The 18622-nt window shown below is 38.2% G+C and overlaps 1 protein-coding gene across 16 annotated transcripts in view; it reads right to left on the bottom strand.

Moving 5' to 3' along the window:
* PTPRM (protein tyrosine phosphatase receptor type M) overlaps nt 1–18622 on the bottom strand; it is a 729763-nt gene that overhangs the window by 244878 nt on the left and 466263 nt on the right. For 8 of the 16 annotated variants that reach the window (XM_038390871.2, XM_038390872.2, XM_038390875.2 and 5 more), the window contains exons 12-14: nt 18144–18417; nt 17006–17042; nt 11624–11698 (exon numbers count right to left, since the gene is read on the bottom strand). In XM_038390871.2, coding sequence (XP_038246799.1) covers nt 11624–11698; nt 17006–17042; nt 18144–18417 — 386 coding nt within the window. The remainder of the gene's footprint in view (nt 1–11623; nt 11699–17005; nt 17043–18143; nt 18418–18622) is intronic. The other 8 variants (XM_038390878.2, XM_043508083.1, XM_043508084.1 and 5 more) reach the window with 1 other exon arrangement.

The raw sequence follows: 18622 nt of genomic DNA, 5'->3' as shown, positions 1-18622 counted from the left end.
TTTGCATCGCCTCAGAACTACATATTATCTTACCCAAACAGGTCCAAAGTTCTCTTTAAATTGCCTTCTTATTGTTTACAATTTATTAATATAGTCAATAACTACAGATGGAAAAAATTGAATTCACATTCTTTTCTTTATATTCTGATTATACTTCAGAATTTCTCACTCTTCCCTTGTCTCTCCTTAATTTTCTACTGTGGGGCAATGCAGACCATGTTCAATTTTGGAAAGCAATAATCAGAGGCATAATTTTTCACATAAAGAGTGAAACTGCAGATTACATGATACATAAACGTTCTCTAAAAATTAATTCATGATTTTATTCTCTTGTATTTGTACTAGCTGCTACTCCAGTCTGTGGTTGAAGCTCACACATTTTGAATGAGATACAATGTCAATCTGTACCATACAAATGGTAGAGATTTATCTAATTTGTTATAGTTTATACTGTTGTGCTCAGCTCATTCATATTTTTTGCTTTTACTTCAAGTTTTTTACCTTTCCATTTTTCACAATGACAAGAAAGGAAAAAAATAACAACCTCTTTCACACTGGATTGCAAATTTCTGACTGAACTGATTTTTTTTTCCAAATTAGAATGGACAAAATGGGCAAGTTTTGGTGGCTTCAATTACCTTTGTGCCAAAAACAGACATTTTACAAGTACGTGAGGCCAAATTCTTCTCTTAGACCTGGTCTGGAATCCACAAAATTCCAAATCAGTTAGCTGTGTCTTTAAGGGATTGAAAACAGCCCCCATACTGATTATGAGACCCATCAATCTTCAGCTCTCCTGAGCAAATGCACTAATGCTCACTTTCCAGCACAAAGCCTAAATAACTGGTTTGTGGCCTAGAGTCCTTTCTGGGGGCTGGGGAAGAATTACCATCTTCTTCCAGGCCACAAATCAGCAGTGAATCTGCTCCTGATGATACATTCTATGACCTGCAGTAGTAGGCTTGTTTCTGGTTGCCTCCACCATGTAGGGAGAATGGCTGGTAGATTTGTGATTCCTTCTTTACCCTTGCTGTGAATCTGCCACTTTGGTGACTATATGCATGCAGTACCTAAGGAGGATTCCTTGCATGGGTTCTCCGAATCTTGTTCCCTACTCTCCTAACCATGCAGCAGAACTGTATTGATTCCACTGATGACAGAACCTTCCACACAGCCATTGTTCACATAATAGTAACTCATTACAATGTGGCCCTGTATCCCTGACTGATGCCTCTAGGTGTTATTGTAATTATAATACCACATTCATATTTAAGGCTACCATTTTATTCTCACCAAAGCCTGTAGTAAATCCTTATTACAATAAAAAAGAAAAGAAAAAAAAGTCTTAATATTGTGGACATTACCACACTATCAATTGACTTTTAATCAATTCAGATTCCTATTTTTATAAAAATGGAGCAGGTTTACAGTTGGATTCTGTGCTTCAGCACTTCTGGTGACAATAGCCATCAGTGTTATTCTAATCCCGCAGTATACTTGTTTAATTTTAGCTGCTTTGTTTGTGCTACACGTGGAAAACTTGCTTATGTTTAAAATACTACTTGCTTTTGTGGCATTGTTTCTGAAGGAGAATACCTGACCCTTGACTCGGTAGTACATTGCAAAAAAAGAAAAAGGTGGCTCCCATGGCACACCTTAACATTTTCTTGTAACTATTTTGTTTTATACATGAAACTGCCATAGCAAAACACATAAAAGAACAAAAAGGGCAATAAATCACAAGCGACACACCAGCCCATTAAAATGCACTCAGTGGGTGTTGCAGAAAGTAGAAAATTTTCTTCTCACTTTACATTCTGCCCAGCTGAACAGGGAGGATCAGAATCCTTGAACTACTACCAGCATAACAAATGTTGGAGCTCTAAAGGAAAAAGACGGGATCAGAATTTCAGTATGGAGATCCTCTCTCACACTGCTTCCTTGTCGTGCAAGGAAGTGACCCTGTACATTACTTTGACATTTCATAATAGAAGGTATTCATTCTCTTCTTGACAACTGTGCATAACTCCCATAGATGTGAATGGGAGCTATGTAGAAGTATCAAGGCAAGAATAAGCTCATGGCTGTGTTCATCCTGCAGTAACATCTGTAAATAGTGGTATTGTATTGTCAACAAAGCATGGATTCTTAGTTACCCAAAGCAGTGCTTCAGGTTTCATCGTGTTACAGTACATGTGAATCGGGGAGGGTGGGAGAAGCCATTTTGAGAAAGATGTAACAAGCACAGAGGAAAGACAAGTAGACCTAAAGACCCCCCCATGCCCCTTCCTCCAAAAAAACATAACAAAGACATGACCACGAAAGAGAGTAACTCCCCCTCCAGCAAACAAACTATGGAGATGAAACAAACTATGGAGATGGAAGCATCAGTCACTACGTTTGACCTGAAGACCTGCTGTTACAAGTCAAAAAGATGAATAAGGAGATGAGGGAAGAGTACTAGGCTGACATTAAAGATATAGAAAATGAAATTAATTAGATTATCTGGAAAATATCAGAAGTGGAATTCAACGAGCAATGGGACAGCATTATTAATCTAGATGAAAGAATCCAAATAACTGAAAAAAGATAAAAGGAAACAGAATTAAAACTGGAGGACACGGAAAATAGAGAATGCAAGAGATTAAAGGTATTCCAGAGGAGACTGAAGGGAGAAATTGCTGGACACATTGAACAATATTTTCCATGACATATTAAAACTCAGCAATAAGGATTACATTCATATGGAGAGGGCTTCCAGATCCCTTTTCCCCAGAACCCCAGCAGGCTCCAGACCTAGAGAGGTGATTGTCGGCCTACACTACTATGAAGACAAGGATAAACTACTGAGGGCAATGAGGGAGAGAACTGAACCACAGATGATTCTAAATCAGCCAATACAGATTTTCCCTGATCTTGCAACCTCAACCCTTAGAAATGAAGAAAACTCTGCCAGGTGACCACAATTCTTAGAAAGAACAATAGAAGATACAAATGGGGTTTTCTATCTAGACTATCCATTAAATGGAAAGACAAATATGTCCAGCTCAGATCCAAAAGAAGGGGAACAGGTACTTTTATGGACACTGGAATAGACAAATCAGCTCAAGAACAATCTGAATGGGATCAAAGGCATCGGTCCACAGGTCACCAACAAATCACTGGGAATTGGTGAGAGCAAAGAGAAACGGAATTGCTCAAAACAGATGCAGCAGGAAGACACCATGACAGAAATGAGAGCAGAAGAAGCAGTCCAGATCCCAAAGAAAATAATTTGCTAAGACATTTCAATAAATAATGGATATTATATTCCTGTGGTTACAATGATAAAGGAATATAGTTAAATGGAAACTGGACTGTATAGCCCCCAGGATATTTTACTCTATGTGGATAAAGTATACTTAATGGGTACAACATTACAGTGAATTTAATATTGAAAGTTATATTACAGGTGAAATTAATAACAAAATAGCAGGAGACCCAGATCTCCCCTCCTGAAATAAGTTTGACTTCAGAATTATCATAACCATTCCAAATTTGGAGAAAGGTCATCGATGGTGGAAAATTTTCAGAATACATGAACTCAAAGATAAGATAACAATCTCATCATGCCTGATGTGTATCATAGACCTCTTTCTTTAATTAACGTGATGCTAAAATACTAGCAAATGGATTGTCATCTTGCCCATATATGTTCACCCTGACCAATCTGGGTTCGTTGTTAATAGTCATCTATCTGATAATATCAAAAGAACTCTGAATTTGATCTATCACGTTAATTCTGGCTATTTTTCCTGCACTCTGCTTTCTTTGGACACTGAAAAAACTCTCGACCAGTTGCAGTAGGAGTAATTCAGACAGATTTGGATAAGGTTTGGTTATGGAAATCAGTTTTATATTGGCATATGATGCCTATATACTGATACTCGACCTTTTCATTGGTTTCAATGGACATCAATCTCCTCCTTTTAATTTATCTAGGGCAGTGTTTTCCAAACTGTGGGTTGCGACCCACTACTGGGTCGCAGCATGTAAGGCACTGGATCGCCTTGCTCTGGTCAGCACTACCGACCGGGACATTAAAAGTCCTGTCAACAGTGCTGCCCAGCTAAGGCAGGCTAGTGCCTACCTGTTCCAACACCACGCTGCGGTCCAACCCCTAGGTGGAAGGGTCACGGGGCTCTGAATGCTGCCTCCACCCCGAGCACCGGCTCCGCACTCCCATTGGCCGGGAACCGATCAATGGGAACCGTGTGTGTGTGTGTGTGTGTGTGTGTCTGGGGGCAGTGTCTGGGGGCGAGAGTCACGCAGAACCGCGTGTAGGAGCTGGACCTGCTGCTGGCCGCTTCCGGGGCACAGCTCAGTCCATGGTGACAGGACAGGCAGGAAGTGCACGGAAGCCCATGGCCCCCCCTCCAGGAGGTAAGTCCACACCCCAACCCTGTGCCCCAGCCCTGAGCCCCCCCAACCTAAAACTCCTTCCTGCACCCCAAACCTCCCATCCCCAGCCCCAGCCCAGAGCCTGCATCCCCAGTCCAGAGCTCTGACCCCTCCCCCACCCCAACCACCTGCCCTAGCCCAGAGCCCCCTCCCACACCCTGAACCCCTCATTCCCAGCACTACCCCGCAGCCCTGAGCCCCTCCCACACCCCAAACCCCTCATCCCCAGCTCTGATGGGGTCACGGGCATCAACAATTTTCTTCAACTAGGTCCCCAGAAAAAAAGTTTGAAAACCATTGGTCTAGGGTACAGGACAAGGTTTCTTGTTAGCCCACCTGTTTGCTTTGGCAATGGAGTCTTTTGCAAAAAAGGTGAGAAATAGCCCCTTGGTAAGGTGCATCCAAATGCAAAATAGCGTTGTATATGACAATGCCTTGTTGTATTTGCAGGATCCAGAAGCCTCATTAAAAGTTACAGGACAATTGAATTTGGTCAGGTTTCAGGCTTCCAAATAAACTATGATAAATCTGAAACTTTAGGAATTAATTTTCCCAAAAGAGTCACATCTAACTGTTGTCAGGTACATATGTTTAAATGAGTAAAGGAATCTTTAAAATATTTAGGAATAGATATGGTGTAGAAACTGCATTTTTAAGGCAATTACCCACCACTGTGGAACACAATAATAAAAGGAATAAATGGAGGAATGGAATAAATATGAAATTTCTTGGCTAGGTAGGGTAGCCTCAGTAAACAGGAATGTCCTCCCAAAGTTATTTTTGTTTCAGTGCATCCCTGTTGGTATCCCTTACATAATATTAAAAACATGGTGGGTTGCAGTATTAAAATTCAGATGGAAACACAAAAGACAAAGAGTGTGTTCTATAAATCTGTATAAATCTACAAAGTGGGGTGGACTAGCTTTCCCTAATTTGGCTTATTATTGTTATACATCTCAACTAAAAGATGTGATCAATTGGATTAAAATAAACCATCCAAACACTGGGTAAAACTCAAACAACACTGAAACCCAAATGTAGCTATTCAGAGTAATTGTTGGAATAAAAAGATATCTAGGTCTCCAAAAATAAAAGAACCATCCATTCATCCAGACCACCTTAGCAGCTTTGGATAATTTTTTTAAATTCCTATCGCCGAGGCCCTCTTCCTTTTCATTAATAATTTGAAGTTTTTCTCAAGGAAACAGCAAAGTGACTGTTCATTGTGGGTAAGAGCTGAGATTACTCAATTGGACCAAAAAAAAAAAAGGAGTACTTGTGGCACTTTAAAGACAGCTGTTCCTTGGTCTTGATTTGAAATCACACCAAGATATATGTAATAATGTAAATAATATAAAGATCCTGTATTTTAAATATTTACAAGTCAAATATTTTATTGTGAAATCTGAATAAAAGGCAGCTCTATCTAGACCGTTAACCACATTTGAGGAGTTGACCAAGACGCAGGCTGGAACAAAAAGTTTTATGTCTGAGCTACATACCTCTTTGACTGAAAAAGATGTTGATAAGAAAACGACCCAGATGAAAAGATGGGAGGGGGATTCGGACAAAGAAACTGATCTGGATGAGTGGGTCTCTATATGGGAAAGGGGGTATACAGCTTCAATTTGTGTAACTCATAAGCACATTTTTTGTGATTACTATATAGATGGCATTTGACTTCAGTTAAGATCCATCACATTTTTGCTGCTAGGACAATACTCTGCTGGAGGGATTGCAGGGAAAAGGGAATGTACATTTGGTGATTGTGTAGATCCCCTGACCTGCTTACTTAATGCTCCAGTAGAGGATCAACATTTAAAACAGAATGACAAATTAACTTCTTTTTATTATTGTTAGCAGCTAGACTTTGTATCACAATTATTGAAAAAATGTCACTCCTCCTCCTAGGAGGTCCTGTCTAATGACAGATAAATGGGAAAATAATCCTTCCCAAATTCACAATGCTATAGTTTGTTTTAACAAACATTTAATGTGAAATTGTGCTGTCAGTAATACTAGTGTAAATCCAGAGTAAATCCACTGACACATACAAACACACACACAAATCAATCTAGATCTCAATTCAGTCAGTCAATGACTTTCCATGGAATTACTCCAGATTTACATTGTAATGACTGAGAGCAGAATTTGGCCCAGTGTATTCCAATAACTCTCATGTGGTAAATTTCACATTTTGATAAATCTCTAAATGTTATTCGGCCAATAATTCCATAAGGCAGAAAAAAACAAAACAATTGGGATTAGTTTTGTATCAGTTTTTAACATGGTTCTAAACTACACTGCTCATCTAGACCTTCAGTGTAATTAATCTACAGTGTAATTAATTTAAGCTTTATAAGTGTCACTATTTTTTAGTTTTTCTAATTTTTAGAAGTATTTTTATTCTAACAAGAAATTACAAAAAGCTTCTGATGTATCTTATTTGAATGTGAATCATCACATTTATAAAGACACTGCAACACAAAGTTTAGCCTTCCAGCTTCATGTGTAACAAACAATGGATGATTAAAAACAGTGTGTTTTTAGGAAATCAATCTGAATAGCATCTGGTACAGTAGGTGTCTGTGCTACTAAATCATAAATGAAAAATTTTTAATTTAAAAGTAAGTAGCCCAGACACTTTACAACAATTAAGGAATATGCATTCAAACATGAAACATTTTAATCCTAACTCCAAGCATGTTATTTCGTTAAAATGTTGGAAGGAGGAAAAGAGATGAGGGCCCAGAGAATACCAAATATGGACATTCTGAAACTATTGAATGAAGTGTCTTACAAAATGGTGAAGCAAGGTGCAGTAGCTTACAGTTGTCTCTTATGTGTCACTCTGCTTTAATCCCAAAATAATTCTTATTTTATTCTAATACACAATGTATGTACTAATTTCTTGTGTGTTTATTTTCAGACATTTTTCATGTTGTCCTTGATTTTTTCCCGTACGTATGAGAACATATGAATTTCATCTTCAACTTTCAAAAGCAAATGAAAAATATATATAAATACAAACCTGTCTATCAGAAATATTTTGAGAACTTCAAAATATCTGAACATCCAGAGTGGCGCAAAAGTTATTAGGTAAGTGATTTACAATGAGGGAGCTTACTCTAGATTCACACATGAGTGAGTTTTGGTTAAGGGTGGTTGGAAAATGGGATTTTACTATGTTCACAGTATTGCCCCTTTTTAATCTGAGCAGCTAGTCAAAGTTTACGGCTCTGGGAATGTTCCAGCTCAGAGCAGAAATGGATGATGAAGTCTGGTATTTTCTTTGATGCAATCATGTTTATTTACAAAGAAGGTACAAAGTCCTTCTTCTCCAAATGTAGGAGGAATCAAAACACAGGGGATAGCTTCTTTGTTTACAGCCCCAAGCCTCTTTAACCAGCACCAGACTCGGAACCTTACTGTAGATTTCTGCACTGTCACATCGTTCTTACAGACTGCTTCTTGGCTTACTTCCTGCTTTCAAGCCTCTCTGTTTGTTGTCTGCTCTTCCTCTCTCCTCCCGCTCCCAACAACTTCACTAGACTTTTTGCACATCCACAGATACATACATGCACCTGGTTAAAACAACACCCAGTGGAACCGTATGCCCACATGATGCTAGTTTCTGGCCAGACTCCATTATGCCTTGTTTTAGATATGGACCCTTAATGTCCTCTGACAACTAACTTAAATGAAGAGTGTGTTCACACATAGCAAGGTTTTAACTCAACCCATAAAAAGGTTTAATCCAGTTCATAATAATTATATATTTATTTTGCTGGATTTTAAAATGTGCCCTCCCTTTTTGTGCCCCCAATTTGCAAATAACTGCAAGTACAACCGATGCTATTTAGATGCTTAGCTACATAATATGCAGGTACAATCAGGTAGTTAAACCTGTAAATGACACCAATCACATCTGCAAACCATTGCAGGTGCAAACATGGAGCCCATGTTATGGTCTAAAAATCAGGGCCAGACAATATAATAATTGGTCTGTAAGAAACACTTTCTGTTCCATGTATATGCAGACAATTCTACTGGCATAAGATGGACAGATACAATATATTGAAATATCTCCCTATCCTTCTGACCATATGGGTGAACTAAGTTATTATCTTTGTAATGTTCAAATTGAAAAAAAAAGTTCCTGCATCATCCAGCTACTGATGATAATATATTCACTGATCAATTCTGTCAGCTTTATTTGTCTATTTTCCCCAGTTGCTGACAAAACTGAACAGTTGCCTCGGCAACACACTATGTGGTACTAACGTAGTCCCAGTTTCATCCAAGGCATTTAGCAGCAGCTAAAGGAGAACTGCCACTTGCTGCTGCCTCCAGTAGTACGATCCAGGCCATTGAGAGGCTGTAAGGTGAAGGGGGGCTGTTCCTAAACCTGGCAGCCCTCTTCTTTTATATATCGGAAGGGGGGGAGGGAGGGGAAGGACAGCATGAAAGACTAATGATGAGAGACAAGCTATATCAGGGAGAGCCAGGACAGGTTGCTGACAGAGGAAGGAAAGAGCTGAGTTGGGGAAGGTTTGTACTGAGAGCTGAGTTGAACCAGGGTGGTTCAGTTGAGCAGGGAGAGCAGCTGGCTTTACTGGTGTTTAGGAAGGTGGTCAGGATTTTTAATTTAAACTATGAGAGAAGCATTTTCCTTCCGTTTCCCACAATTCAAAAACAAATGGAAATTTCCCCCTCTGAGGTGTTAAAAATCAGAAATCACTTTTGGATGGAAACAAGCATGGATATTTTCAATCTCAAAAGTTATATGTTGAAATATACAAGTAGGGGAAACAGGGTGTTATAACAGAAAATGCTACGCAACCTGATTTACAGTGCAAGCCTCACAGTAATCAATAATCCAATCATATCACTAAAATCCCCACATGGAGAAGACTCTCCACAGGCAGATTCTTCCATGCAGAAAGGGTACTCAAACACGTCTTTGACGGTGTTTCCTCTCGCTCCAAAGAGGGACCTTCACAACCCAGAAGTCGGTACAAGGGCAGTGGATTGGCAATGGATGTCCCGAAGGAGTACGCACGTCGTTCCCTGCTTCCTCATGCCCAGCATTGCTGAGGGAGGCAATTAAATATGGACTCACCCCCTTCAAAAGTGGGAATCCCCTTTAAGGGGAAAACTGAGAGCATAAGTCTTTATAACTTGGTTCTGTTAGAGTCATATCACTCCATTGAGGGGGAATTTGCTGGAGACCCAGAAAGGGCATGAAGGCACACATCTCTATGTGGATGAGCCTGGCCTCCTGCTGTTGTCTTGGGATTCACTGGGTTTGTGGACAGGGTCCATTGCTTGTTTGTCCCTCGCTCTTCTTTGCAGCAGAACTATTAGGGAGGGATCTGTTCAGGCAAACTGAGCAGATACTTCTTCCCTTTTAGCCGCCCACTTATTATTTTATATCTTTTCTTTTACTGTGCAAATTATTATTGCGCAGTAAATGAAAATTTGAAAAACTGTAAAAGCAGCAGATCTGAAGGCAGTTGAAACATGAGGGTTACTAGGAGTGTCCTTAGCCACTTTTGTTTTGTTAAGAAGTATCCAGCGAGAAAGCAGCAAATTAAATACTTTGGTATTTACAACTATGATATTTCCTGTTCTCTGTGTTAACTTTGTAAACATTTCTCTCTTGCAGAGTGGACATCTTTCACTGAGTTTCTGTAGCTACTAAGTTTTGCATCAATAAAAAGCTTTAATCCTCAAAATAGAGAATGCCTGCATAAGCACATTTCATTCTCGTGCCAAAGTCTTCAGAACTTGCTGAAGTAAGTGGAAGAGACATTCCTTGTCTCTTCAAAGCTTTACTTTTATTCTCCAGAAAAGAACCCAGAGAGTTTATGTTTTGAAAATGCCTGTGGACAGTGCTTCAAAGAGATACGATATTTAGCTTGTATTCTCTTACCCCCTGCAACTTCTCACCACATTTTTCTCCTTATTTTCAATAGAAATAATTGTATATGAATCAGTTAACAGTTTGTAAACTACTCCAAACAAAGTAATTTAAGTGAAGGCTTGAGTCTTATATAATCATAAATAATATATAAATATATATACACAACAATGGTGGATCATCTGCCTTTCTATGTTATGTTGATATCATTTAACTCTCTCTCTGGTTGGCTGTAACAGTATCCAGATGCCAAAACATTTGAATGTTTTCTTCCCTTCCAACAGCAACATTTGGATCCTTCCCAATTATGCTAGTAATTTTGGAAATGCCTATGGGTTTATCACAGCACCACGTGTTGATAGAGTAGATCTAACTTCCTATATTACATATTCCATCAAACTCACCTTAAAATAATTTAGTGCACTTTTCTTCTGTTTCAGTATACACTAGTTTCCAAATTCCTCAAAAGCTTTATAAGTGTGTTTATTTTATGAGAAAATGAATAATTTCCCCATATGCATAAGGATTTTTTGCTACATTCTGAACCGGCCTTTGGGCAAACCATAGCCTAATAATGGTCTCACATGTGTACTGAATTTATTTTGTAAATTAGATTTAAAAACCTTATAAGTTTGTGCATTTCTGTATGTCACTTTGTAGGCCTTTTTCTTTTAAATCGAAGACCCATCAGTGATGCAGTTACCACTGTTTCAATTTTATTTCTTTATCTTTAATTTTATGTACATTGAAATACTGTTAGATACAACTATCTTCAAACCACTCTGCAGTTAAAAAAAACAACCTCAATATTTTCTGATTTATGAAAGTGTCCCTCTCTGACCCCAAATAAATCAACAAGATGATAACCACAGTGCTTTGATCTAATAATGCAGGAAAAAATAGATACACACACACACTCCCCCACACACACATTCTTATATAAAAACCCTGACTGATGTTACAACTGCAGCAAAGCTAGGACAGCTATATTTCTTGAAGGAACATCCCAAAGATCAAACACACAATGAAAACATGCAGTGGAGTCGTTTTACGTACATGGATATAAGTGTGTAAGTCTTTGATGCCAAGCACATAACTTAATTCAGTGGATGTAGTAGCTGACATCCCCCCCCCCCCAAAAACCCTACATAGTGGTAAACAATCTATGAGCAGAAAATGAAGAACACATAGAGGGAAAACGAAACAAAGAAAATGACTCTGAAATGTGCAAGATGACTTGTCTGTACTTGAATGTCTGACCTGTTAGCTGGTCGTCGCCTGCAGCAGGGGCGATGCGAATGTATGGTGTTGTAAGCTGAGTCACGATTATCGCAGCTAAGGCAAAGGAAGATTTCCAGGTCAGCATGCATGAGGAAGAAAAAGCCAGACTGAAGCTATGCTAGCAAGAAGAATCTTGGTCAATATTATTGTCTCAAAGTTTTACCAAAAAACCCCAAAACCAAAACCAAAAACAAAAAACCACAAAAGCTCCTCTTCATCATCAGTTTTTCTTATTTTGTTAGTTTGGTTATTCTGTGATATTAATAAGCTTTTGTATGTAACCTTCATCCAGAAAAAGGAATCAGAGTGTATTATTTAGCAATTACAAAACTGATTAACTAAAGACTGAGGCTTGGCTCCATTGGCCACATCACTGGATTTAATTTGCGAAAATTCAGTGCTTATTCAGCTAACTCCAACCTTAATTTGTCAAGGTAAACCACACCAATTTCTTTTTTGCTTTTTAAACTTTCACAATACATTTTTCCTATGTTTATTTAAAATATCATTTTCCGGTACTATATTCTTCAATTATAGTTAATTTTTCCACATTTTTTCCTGAATCTTCCTTATAGAGGTCCTAATTTTGCAAACGTAAACACTTACACATGCGAGCCGTACTACTGACTTTTCACATGCTTTTAGTTAAACATGTGTGTAGTTGCTAGATTGGGCCTAAACAAGTTTATAGACTCTCACTAAAACAATGAAAGGTGAAAGCAGAATTGCCTACACACCTAAAGTATCTTGATTCTTCTTCATATAACCATAGAAATGTACAGCCAGAAAGGACCTCAAGAGGTTATCTAGTTAAGGCCCCTGCATGGAGGCAGGCCCGAGTATATCTAAACTATTTCTGGCAAGTGTTTGTTTTTGCAGGGCTGTACCAACAGATAAGTATTACTGTGGTCATAATGAAATCTTCTGATTCTTTGTTTGCCAGAAGCACTATGGTTGTCATTAAATGGTTAAACACAGTATGGTACATATAGATTAAGAAATACTTAAAAAAATTAAAAGGTCAGATCCGACATGATGCAGCTGGAAAATGATGCAAAGAAAAATATTGGAAAATTAAAGACAAGATTATATGAAAGATCACTAATTTACATAGAACAGCCTGGGTGCTATTAGAAATGTAGCAACGAGTGAGGAAAATAGATCATCAACCATCTGCAGACAATTAAACTCAAAACTGCTGCTGCATAATATTTTGAAATACCCCTCTGCAACACAGTGCTGTTAGTAGCTACTAGAGTATTGTTGCTATTGGATTTAAAATATTATAATAGCCTTTTCTCTCTCCCAGTGTTTCAAGAGCAGAATAATAACCTCTCTTTCTATTTGGTTTGAGAATTGGAGTCTTAGAAGATGCCAAAATGGTCACTATTCAGACATTGTAACAAGTCTTATCAGGAAATACATTCTTAATATAATCAAGAATCACCATAACGTTGATAATTGTATAGTTAGCATGTTTTGGTGTTTTTCAACCTTCTCTTCACAGATTTTTATCATCATTTAGCTTAAAGAAAGAGCAGACACATGAAAGCCATTTTTGTTACCTGCATGAAAATCTATCCTGTTTTTATTTTAATTATCTTATCTCACATAGGAGGCATCCCTTCAGTCCTCACATTTGTATGCACATTGAATATTCATAAAAATAACAAAAGCCTTATTTTGCAGCACCGGAAAACTCTTCACCATACTCAGATAAAAAGAAACATGGAGCCCAATCCATCTCCCAGTGCAGCCAGTGGCAAGACTCCATTTGATTTCTAAAGGAGCAGGACTGGGTGCTTCAGTTATACAGAACCCAGTATGCTGATCTTAAAATAACATTATAATCATGGCAATCAAGATTTTTATATGATCTCTGAAAGTCTATCGATTTCATTTGTAAAGAGCTAATGCTTACAAGAAGTTTGTTTCAACTGTTATGCATTGAGGATTTAAAATAATGGAATTACTAAGTATTATCCAGATAAAGACATAGTACCTGCATCAGAATACACATGGGTACGACTAGACAGGGTTAAGGCCATCTTTTGTAGAAAGCCTTCAAGTAAAAGGATACTTTGCACACAAGACATTTTCTTCTCCTGCTTATGCTAACATTTCTGATTCTACAGAGCTTGTTCATGTGAGGTACTAAGCACATTGGCTTGGATTCAGCAAAGCAGTTGAACATTTGCTTAAATGTAAGCACATGCACTGTCCATTGATTTCATTCAGGACTACCTGTACTTAAAGTTAAGTCCTTGATTAAGTGCTTTGCTGGATCAGGGCAAGAATGCTCTGAACCTTTCCCACAAAATGTACAAAAATGAGAAAAGCATCCAACATACCATGGATTAACTACTGCAAAACCCAATCCATGTTCTACCACAATTCCAGCTGCACGATTTTCTTGAGGAACACACAAAACTTCTGACTAATATTAAATTGAGATAACCAGGGGGAGGGTGGGAAATAACTAAAAGGCTTTAAAGTCCATGCTCAAATCAAGTCCTGGATTCCTTCTATGGGTGCAGACTTCAAAACCTGCTGGCTACATTCCTTGAGTGTAGACAACCAGGTGGCTTTGCCAAAACCAGTAGGCTCAGCTGATCAGTGGGTAACCTGGGCTAATGAGAATTTGGAGGAGAGTATTGACATGCTCCCTGGATGACTCAAATTCCACAGAATGGAGCTGCAGAAGCTTTCTACTCTGGTGGAATTTAGGAGAAAAACAGCAACTTGGCTGTACTGCACAGCTAATGGGTTTTACAGGATACATTTTATGATACAGGCCCTGATCCACTTAATATGTGTTTAACTTTAAGCACAAAAGCAGCCTGAGTTTAGTCAATGGGACTATTAATGTGCTTCAAGTTAAGTGTATATGCAAGTGTTTTCGGGATCAGGGCCTTAAAGCATATGACAGTCTGCAGGGTAGTAAGAACTATAAATGGCTGCAACATTAGGTCTCACTTAAGAACCAGATTCTGCCACATATATTCATGATTAATGAATGAAGAGATTTTGCTCTATCTTTAAAAATCTTCAAATTTCAGTCCATAAGGATGATTTCAGCCCAAAATAAAAATGCTTTGGAAAGACAGGAATATGTTAAAACAAACGTGATAATGGAGACTGTTTTGCAACCTTTTCTATGGGAAGCACAAGCGCCCGCTGTAATACATATAGCAACACAACCACTCAACACAGCTATAATTGTCTAATAACAGCACTTTATATGTATTAAAATAATCACATCAGGTTGTATAGTTACAAGCAGTGTAAAGCTTTATTGACCCAGGGAGATCACAGTCAGAGATCGAGCCTCTTGTCATAAAGGCCTCTCAGTTCCTCAGAGTAGGGAAAGTGTACATGTTGCACCAGCCCTTTGGATGGTTCACACAGCTCCCCAGCATATGGTCGACCAAGTCAGCAGACAAGTGTAGAGGGGAAGGGGTGTGGGGTCATGGCCCCCCTTCTTCCCCATGGCAAATGAGGTGATTTGCACCTCAAGATAAGAAGTCCTGCTATTCTACTTAGCACTTGTGGGAAACCCAAGGGGTGAAAGGCTCATTGCTCCTTAAGCAACCTTGCCAGATTCAGGCATAATCTGACCTTTAAACTATAGATAAAACAATTATATATTACATGTTAAAATATAAACAGACTCTGCATGTCATTTTGAGCAACGAGTGAAATTATGTCTGTATTATGTCATCATAAGTTTAGTGGCACAGGAAACAATGCTTTACAGCAACACCTCATTAAAATTGGAACATTTAGGACTGCTAAGCCCAACTTGGGGAATTCTTGTTTCAAAGTCCTCACCTCTTATCTCTCTAACAATCTTATAGACTTGACAAAGATATTACAAAGTACTCAGAAATATGCTTTCAAAACATAAAACAAATTGACGTGTTTAAAATAAGAGATCCATTTTCTCACGTCCCTTTCAACAAATAGGTTACTTTGAAATGGTCTATTGCTATGAAAGCAATTTCATTGCACAAAGCAATTCTCATCTCAAAATGAGCATTACAAATATTCCATCAAGTAGTCCAAATGATTCATTAGCAATTACAAATAAAAATCTCCAAATAATTTTAAAAACTTGTTTATCATGATTTGTGGTATAAATTAATCAATTGCTGGATTCATTTATGCTACTGGAGAACAGTGTAGTGTTTTACTTTCCACTGAAATTCATCTTTTGTTCTATGTTTCATCTGCGTAGAATGAAGATACTTGAAAGTTAGTAATTATTTACTAAGCAATGGGCTCAGTAATTTGAAAACTAGGGATTTTTTTTTTCATTTCCAGATATTTGGGAACTAGATGAGAAAAGTGACCAAAATTCCATTTATTGTGTTAGGGAGGGTGGCAGTCCACCCTCAGTTTAAGTTTTGAGGCACAGATGTGAGGTGCTACATGCTGACATTTCTATTACTTCAAAATAATAAGGGTCTCATCTACCTTATCTAGGTATGGCGAAAAAGGACACCTGTGGTTGCTGAATTGTAAAATCTCCTCATGTTGATTCTGCATGAGGTTATGTTGAGTCACTTAACCCAAGATGTGTGATCCTCCAAAAACGGACTATGACCGATTGCTTATGAAATATTTTTATTGCAGGCTGTCCAGGCACCCAAACTATAAGGTAACATTTCCCTTCCCTTTTCTACCCTACCACCTCTAAATTGCCAACCCCAAATTTTCTTTCAGATCTCTGTCTTGTCGTCCAGTGAGGTACTAAAGAAATGTGGCTATACTCAGATACACACAAACCACTCCCAGTCTCCAAAGCTAAAGCATATCACCTGAGCAATATGACTAATCTTTTTTACTTGGGGACCAGGATTACAGCTATTGCTGTCTGAACTTGTATCTCCTACTGGGCAGTACAATGTACTGGCATTGCAGTAAAAAGAGCTGGTCTGGGAAAGGGCCTCCACTTTTCTTTTATAAAGCAATTCAAACAACAGAATTGCTTATAAGAAAAGGGTAGTTTTTCACTATTCATGTGTGCAAGCAGCTAGTGGGTACTCTGCTATCAGTACTCTAACACTCCTATTATATATACAAATGTCAAAAATACTTATTTTGAGATCATATAAAAACCACAGAGTATGTTTAAAAAGAACACTTGTTCATGGAGGCAACTAAAATGTATAATAAATTTGTGCTTTTGTAGAAAACTTCCTAAGTCTCAGCTAGACATGTGAGTGATTACTTTAAAATACAGTGTCAGGTTCAGAGATGTCTTTTTAGCCAAGTAAACATTTCTGGAGGTTTGCATAAATGTATGAAAGAGAGGTCAACAGATTTATATCCAGAAAATTTGACACAATTTAATCATACCTTTTGTGGCCACCCTGACGCAGTCAATTTTGGTTTCCTGTGTTAAATAAAGAGGAAAGGTCATTTCTTGTGCTGTATCCAAAGCAAAGAAAACCATCTATCATTCTATTTTTAAACTGTTGATAAGATCTAAGAAAACTGTCCATTCTGTGTGTTTGATCACACAGTTAACAGTCTCCAAAATGACTCCAATGCACTTTTCATGCTATGGACAACTAAAACACAATACACTTGGCCATGTGCCATCAAAACTTCACTTAACATTCACTAGAAGATTAAATAAACATATAGGACGTGATGTATGCAGCATTTTTTTTTGGTGATTCATTGACTTTAGGAGATTTTTCTTTTTCTTACAAGTAAATACAGTACTAGGCATCATACAAGACAATTTAAGAAAGAAAATAATCAATGGTGTTCACATTTCTGTACTGCCAGTGTACTGTGAAAAAGTGGCCATTATGGTATCTGGCAGAAAACATTTCTAGGCTGTCAACGGAGACAGCCAAAGCTTATCAGGAACTGAAGGGTACGTCTGCCCAGGAAATGGAAAACAATCCAGGAAGAACCAGCCAGATGAAACATGATCTGCAAGGACCTTTGTGCATACTTCTCATTTCAGTTCCATCTACTTATTTTTCTTTTACTGTTTTTCTGTTTCTAATTCAGTCAAGACAAGCAAAAGTGAAAATGGAAGTTCAAATTATTATAAACCAAGATAATGTGATTGGACAGACCAAGAATACATCTGCTATTAAAGCAAGAATCAAGTTTGGCTTGAACTTCACCAAAGTAGCTACAGCATTTTCCTCTTCAAAAAAAAAGGCAGCTAGACAGAAACACTAGCCAACTTTTGGAAGCATTAGTAAGAAATGAAAATAAAGCAGAACAGTGGTATTACTGGCAATGATGCGCTATCAGGTCCACTCTCCATTGACAAAAGTATGTGGTGTCCTCCTTTCCCTTTTCTGCCGTCCTTAATAATCATGCAACACTGTTGTTTTTTAAACGCAACTTGCTAAATTTCATGGTTTCTTCATTCTCTCATTAGCAACTACACTGAACAATACACAGTCCAGAACCAAGCATCTGTTTACACACTAATACTGCACAAGACTACACCTGACATAAGACTTACCCCATTGGCTCTGCTAGCAGCTTGGAAATAAATGCTGTAGCTTTTATGAGGTAGAAGAGGAGTGTTCCAGAAACCACTGTAGGTTCTGTTATCACCAATGGTAAAAGGCTGAGCAGCTTGAAGACTGTTGGCTGGAAACTCTGCAGCAAAGTAGTATTGAGAGTTCAAAAGCGAAGCGTTCTGGAAGTGAATAGGCACTGGGTAGCATTTCAGGATTTCAGTTGTCTTTTTGGTCCTGCGAGGGCGCTCTTCCTCAACAACTATTTGATAGACACTAAGAAATTGGAAAAGAAAGAATGAGAGAAAATATGGGTTATTTTAAGACATCTGAATCAGCCAATTCATTATGAAATCACATCAGCACACCAACAAATATTTATGGAAAAGGTGATGACAGCTGAAGGCAAAGGACATAAAAACACACTGTCAATACTCAGGTCTATAAATTTATAGTACACATCCCCTTCTCCTCCCAAATA

Source organism: Dermochelys coriacea, chromosome 2 (assembly GCF_009764565.3).
Source record: "Dermochelys coriacea isolate rDerCor1 chromosome 2, rDerCor1.pri.v4, whole genome shotgun sequence".
NCBI lineage: Eukaryota > Metazoa > Chordata > Testudines > Dermochelyidae > Dermochelys > Dermochelys coriacea.
Note: the sequence above shows the minus strand (reverse complement) of the source record. Positions and strands in the feature narration are given on the sequence as shown.